The 6,937-nt window shown below is 37.7% G+C and overlaps 1 protein-coding gene across 1 annotated transcript; it reads left to right on the forward strand.

Moving 5' to 3' along the window:
• Positions 1-5,352: 5,352 nt before the first annotated feature.
• Positions 5,353-6,474, forward strand: LOC149567525 (uncharacterized). Its single transcript, XM_089817493.1, has 2 exons — positions 5,353-5,706; positions 5,781-6,474. The coding sequence occupies exons 1-2, from the start codon at positions 5,415-5,417 to the stop codon at positions 5,960-5,962; spliced, it is 474 nt and encodes a 157-aa protein (XP_089673619.1). The 5' UTR covers positions 5,353-5,414; the 3' UTR covers positions 5,963-6,474.
• Positions 6,475-6,937: the final 463 nt, after the last annotated feature.

Consider the following 6,937-nt stretch of genomic DNA (forward strand, 5'->3'; position numbering starts at 1 on the left):
TTGGTTCCATCACTAAAATCATTCTATTTCTATCTATCCTTGTAAAAGTTCTCTTTACCCTTCCATACTCACCCCACCGTTAAATTGATGACCTAATCACAGAACGGCTTAAACATCACACACTAAGCTTAATTCCTAGACCAAAAGTGTTAAATAGTCAAAGTTAACTTTTTTTTTCCAAGCTTAATTTTTCCCTTAGTGTGTGATGTTTAAGGGTGGCCATCCCTTATCACTTGCTGCAAGAGGGAACAATCTTCTTTTCTTGCAAACACTGAGTCATTAGCTGACAAAAGAATTGGAAACAAACAAGGTCACAGCAAATACCGAGTCATCTCATTATAAGGAGAGAACAATTCTTCACACTAATTCATTGGGAAAGGCAGATGTTGAAGAGGAGAGGAGAATTTTTTCAGAAGTCACCAAAACTTGGGACAAAAACAAAAAACACTTTGATATGGCAAGAGAAGAGGCAAAGATTTGTGTGAACACACAAGACGAAGAGGTCAAGGAAAGGCAACATAGGGCATCCAATTTAATTATCAAAGGGATAAAAGATTATGGGGAAGGCGAACACACCCTCGACTTAACGAGGGATTTCCTACAAGATGTGTTGTTGTGGCAAGGACAAATTTGTCAAGCTTGAAGGGTTGGCAAACCACACGCTGAGAGAAATAGGCCAATCAAGGTAGTCATGCCTAGCATTAGTGACAAACAAAATATACTTAACAAAAAATAGCTCTTGAGGGGTTCTCGCTTTGTTTTAGAGGAGGATTTAACTATGAGACAACAAGTAGAAAGAAGAATGGAAATGGAAAAAATCAGAATAGCTAGAAATGAAGGCAAAAGAGCTTGGATGTTCAAGGGAAAAGCAATTATTGCTCATTTTGGCCACCGCTCCAATGAAGGGCTGCAAGAAGGCAACAAAGGTGTGACAACAAACACTTTAGCATGCAGCAATACAACAAGATCAACAATCACGCTTAGTGATAATAACTCAACTTCGAGTCTTTCACATCAAAACAAATAACAATCAAGCTTAACCCAGGTGTCCTTAAGTTTAGTTTGTTGAAATTGTAGAGATTATCCGTGGAGACGTGGGCTTGGGTTAGGGCCTATCACAGAAGGCAAAGACATTATTTGTCTCATAGAGACACATAAACATAACGGATGTAAGACCCCATTTTTTGAAGGCTACTGGAAGATGGTAGTGTGGAATGAGGCAGCGGGAAATGGTAAAGGTCATGGAGGTATAATGGTTATAGTAGATAAAAGAGAAGGTAGTGCCATTTAGTTGGAAAAGACTGATTCTAATAAACAATTTATATGGCTCAAAATCATGGAAAATAACACTCTTCTCAGGATTGCAGCCTGTTACTTTGCTCCACAAGTATCTAAAACTTATAAAAAGTGTGGCTTAGATCACAATGACCCCTATGCTGCGTTAAAGAAAGATGTTGCTATTTTTTCGTAGTGTGGGGATGTTCTTCTTGTTGGAGATTTCAATGCTAGGATAGCAAATTGGCAAGCAAGTATTTCCAGCTCCAAAGTAAATGATAACCCTATTTGGCTCACAGAAGAAATAAATCATCAATGGGAAAGAATATCCGAAGATGCTAAAGGCTACAATCATTTTGGGGAAGAATTGATCACTCTATGTGGCACATTTGTTCTCATAATTTGTAATGGTTTGGCTAGATGGGCTAAGTCGGGCAATTTCACTTGCAACACATACAACGGGGCAAGTGTGGTAGATTATGTAATTTGTTCGCAGAATTTGTATGAAAATATTGAAGAAGTTGAAATTGGAGAGCACATTTGGGATCTCAAATCAGATCATAGACTATTGTACGTAAATTTGTATTGGGCAAAGGATAGGTCGATTGGGGCAAAAATCCAAGGCCCTCAATACCCCCCTTCTCAGGGTAGAATTTTGTTAACTTCAGAAAACAGTAACACTTTCAGAGCTACTCTTGAGGAACTTTGTATGAGACACGCTATGTATAAACATGGTGTTAACAGTCATGATTTATTAAATCTGATTCATGAGGCTCTTTCAAAATGCAAGAGAGCAAAAAACATAAAATCTGAAACTAATTGTTTTCCAGCCAATGCTTGGTTTGATAAGGAATGCAAAAGGGCTATGAGAAACCTAAGGGAATCAAATAAAACTAACCTTGACATTAAGGCCTACAAATAGATCCTAAAGAAGAAAAAAACCAATTTTATGTTCACAAGGAGAGAGGAGCTAATTTTCTTAGGCAGAAATAACCCCAAACGTTTTTGGAAAGAACTCCAACCAAGGAGAAAGCAAACTAAAAATAATATTACTGCCACCCAATGGTTTGAATATGCTAAGAAACTTTATGAACAAGAGGGTGGAGTGGGAAAACCACCTTTGGTCAATGATGATACAAATCTTTTCACAGTGCAAGAGATAGAGACAGGGATTAAGAAGTTAGGTGGAGGTAAAGCAAAAGACCTTGGTGCGCTCCAAGCAGAATATCTGAAGTGGGGTATGAAAACTCTTGCACCGCACATCACTGAAATTTTCAACAAAATCTACCAAGAAGGGTTTCTAAAAGATTGGACAATCAACCTTGCAATACCACTTTTTAAGAGTGGTGATGTTAACAATCCCTCCAACTAAAGGACTATAATGATCAATCCCCTCTTTGCTAAACTTTTTGGCAGCATGATAGAAACTAGGATCAACAAATGGGCAGAAGAAAACCATAAACGTGCTAAAGGGAAAGCTGGTTTTAGGCCAAAGCACTCGACAATGGGTCACTGTGTCACTTTGAGACACATTATTGAAAAAGAGTGGGAGAAAAAGGAAGAGGTTTTTTGTTGCTTTGTTGACTTTAAAAAGGCTTTTGAAACCGTCTCGAGAGACAAGCTTTGGTTCAGGATGGAAGAATTGGGGATTCCTATCCGTCTCAGAGCTGCTGTTCATAGGATATACAAAGAGGTGAAAGTCAAAATTAGAACTTTAGATGGCATTTCAGATGTTTTAGGAGCAATATCGGGGTCAAATAGGACTGTCCTTTATCTCCTACTTTGTTTGGTTTATATATTGACAAACTGGAAGACTGGTTAAACATGCAAAAGGGTGAAGGCATTCAACTAGGTGAGTTTGTTATAAAGTTTCTCTTATATGCAGAAGATCTCATTTTAATTGCCAAATCTGCTGGCGGTTTGCAAGATCATCTATCTTCTCTTGAGCACTTTTGCAGAATGGTGGGGATGCAGGTCAATATCAGCAAGACTAAGGTTATGATTTTCTCTAATAATAACAAACAACATCAAAATGAATTTTATTGCAATGGAAGTGTTCTTGAAGAAGTTGCGGAGTATAAATACCTTGGCATCGATTTCAACAAAAAACTAAGCTGGTCTAGCTGCAGGTATAAAAGGATATTAGATGGGTGGAAGGCTTTTTATGCTCTTCAGAATAGGTGCCGTGAAGCGAAGTTGTGGGATTGGAAAACTATTCAAACCTTGTTCGGTCTTCTTGTGCTGCCAGTTGTTCTTTACGGGTGTGAATTATGGACCAACAACACTACTATAGCACAATGGTAACAAATCGAAAGAATCCAAAAGTGCTTGATCACAAGCAAGTTTAAAATCAAAAGCACTGTTCCATACGATATCATGCTAAGTGAAATGGGGGCTGCTCCTATTGAGGCACTTGCTATGGTTTGCCTTCTAAGCTATTTAAAAAAATTGAAAAAATGGAAGAGGATAGATGGCCTAAAGTTGTCTTTAGTGACACACTATGTAAGCAAAAAATGATATGGATGCAACAAAACATCAAATGGATGAGTAAATGGAATATTCAATTCAATATGCGCCCCACAAATAATAAAGAAATAAAGGTCTTTGTTATGGAGAAATTCTACAAGAGAAATTGGGGAAGCGAGATTAGGAGGAAGAAACTATATTATATAAATGAGTTCAACCCCATTTGTGATCAACTCCAAAAAGCATACATAGGAGCTAACATTTCTTAGAGGGCTAAAATTCTTATTGCTCAGTTGAGAACCAACTCTCACCAACTTCGGTGTGAGACCGGGCATTGGAAGAGGCCAAAGGAGGCTTGGGAAGAGAGAATTTGCAAAGTTTGCAATTCTGAAAAAGTGGAAACTGAACAACACTTTATTTTAGAATGTGAGGCCTACAAGAGTAGCAGAGATAAATTTGCGGATACTATATGTGACAGTTCTTGGCATAATTTATTCAACAAAGAGTACATTGAGCAATTGGGTGGACTCATCATTATCCTGCACAAGAAGCGAACAGTGCTCCTTAAGTTTGTTTGAGTTGTCTTACTGTCCCATAGGCTATTTTTAGCATTAAATTTTTATCTATCTATCTATCTTGCAATTTCCCTCTTGTTTTTCCCAAGAAATGCTCATTTTCAACCACTATGCTTGGATGTCCCGCGACCACTGCAACAAATTCATGGAGTGTCTGTTTTATAAAGTACCACTCTCATGTTGATCATAGAGGGAAAACTTGTGAGGCGGAAAAGCACATGGATGAAGCAAAATGACAAATGGATGCGAAAATGGGATATCAACATCCAAACTTGCCCGGATAACATTATAGAAAAAAAAAAGTTTGTCAATGAAAAATTTCGCAATATTTTGTGGACAAGATGCATAGGGCGGAAAAAATCTTATTACATTAAAGAATTTAATCTCACTTCTAGTCATGATGAAAAGGCCTATATAAGAGCACCTATTAACTGGAAAGAAAAAATGTTGATGGCACAACTTCGAACTAGTTCACATCAGTTGCGATGTGAAACTGGTCGGTGGCAGGTTCCAAAGGAAGAGTGGGCAGACAGAACATGTTTATTTTGTAATATGAGAATAGTTGAGACAGAGCAACACTTTGTCAAAGACTGCCTGGCTTACAATGACATCAGATCTGATTATACAAAAATACTGCAGAACAAGAACTTCAACTATTTATTCGAGGAAAATCAAGTGAAGAGAGCAGCAGATTTGATTACCAAACTCCAGAGAAGGAGAAACAAGTTAACCAAAACTTTACAACTGACTAGTTCCGCTCCTGACTCGGGAAGGTGATTGCATGGGTCCCATAAACTACTTTAGTCTTGTGGACGTCATTAAAATCTATCATATCATATCATATCATTTTATGTATGCCTCTCCTAATATGTGTTCTAACTTCTCATAGATGGTTACTTTTCCAATCTTCAATCTTAAGCCACGCGTCAACTTTGGAAAAGGCAGATGCTTATATCTCTACCACGCGTCAGGTTTACAATAAGCCGTTAATAATCGTCTTCAATCTCCGCAGATTTCTGAATTTCACAATAAATTGTTCAGCGGGAAGTAGCAACACTCACAATGTTTGTGGTCGCCTGGAAAGGATACGGATAGCTGATGTGTTCAGAGGGCGGCCATATTTGCAGCTTTTTGGTAGATTTATACTCAGTCCGATGGAAATGCTTGTCGATGCTGCATACTGCTTGCCCTTATGAGAGAAATCCGATTCGTCACTTTGCTGATGATGAAATGATTTTACATATGCCGAGGATTTTTATGTTGAGGATCAGAGTGGTCGGAATTATGAAGTTTTTACGCTTATGTTTGTCTCGGTTACCATTTTCTGTGGGAGGAAATCCGATTTGGCCACATGCAACAGATTTTATTTCCATCTGTTCAGTCCTCATTGGTACAGACTTCCTCCAGCTTTTATTTCTTTTGCACACCACGTCCTCTGTTAAATAACCCTAACTTTTGTTGAAGGTGAAATTCAATTGCGATCTCTAGTTCGACATTTCAATCACATGGGGCGTCCAAGGAGTGAATTCCAGCAATTTCGCTCATATTTTCGGCGCGATCTCTGTTTCGTCTTTGAAAGCAACCTCTTATTTTCCAGATCTGTTGAGAACTATAAGAGAGATCTATTAAGAACTATCTGCTCATAACCCTAACTTTCACCCGGGGTTCCAACTTTTCTTCCCTGATAGCAATACAGCCAGCTAAGGCAGCTCTGGAAAGCGTAGGGGGAGCTCATATGTTCAAGGGCGACCATATTTGCAACTTTTTGATAGGTCTTTCTTGGTTCTGATCGAGATGTTTGTTGATCAGCAATATTTTCTCTTATGAGAAAAGTTCCATTCGTCACTTTTGGTAATGATGAATTTCATTAATTTTAGATTTGAGGGAATCCGATTTGGTCCCTTGTATAAGATTTTATTTCTTTCTATCTCTTCCATCGTGATAGGCTTTTCTTTCGTGATAACAATAAGTATCCCCTGTTAGATAACCCTAACTTTTCACATAGGCATGGCTGACCCCCAACTGTCGGTGTGTTTGAGAATAAAGTCCTTTCAGTTTTCTTATGGTTTAAAACTCTTGCCTTATTCATCTTGTATCAATTGTCAACATGTTTCACATATTTAGTAATGAAGGTATAAAAATTTTGATGACTGGAAAATGCCGAAGGAAAGTATGAAGGACTACATACATCTTGGCTATTTTGCTAGTGGCTTGAATATATAAAGTAGTGGCATGTTGACACCAAGTTCTATTTTAATCCAATTGGTTTCATGAAGGTCAATTATTTTCTTCAAATCCTCCTCGTATTGTTGCTTCAATTAGTTTTCTTCAAGTCCTCGTATTGTTGGAAAGATGGATTTATCATTTATTAGTCACTAAATATTGCCTTCTAACAAGAGCTTGCATTGCTAACTGACATTATATTGATTGCATTTTAAATTCCTATGCATAAAATGGCCATTAACATGGCATATTGAGACAATTTATTTATTTTTATGAAGACATTTCTTTTAACACATTTCCTATTGAATCATGCTTCTATAGCTAAATGTTGGTAAACAGATTTGTCACTAAAGAAATTGGCGACTCTACTGGGGAAACTGAACAGAAAGATTGACAGT

The sequence above is a fragment of the Cupressus sempervirens genome, chromosome 3 (assembly GCF_028749045.1).
Source record: "Cupressus sempervirens isolate cs-2001-9-10 chromosome 3, ASM2874904v1, whole genome shotgun sequence".
NCBI lineage: Eukaryota > Viridiplantae > Streptophyta > Pinopsida > Cupressales > Cupressaceae > Cupressus > Cupressus sempervirens.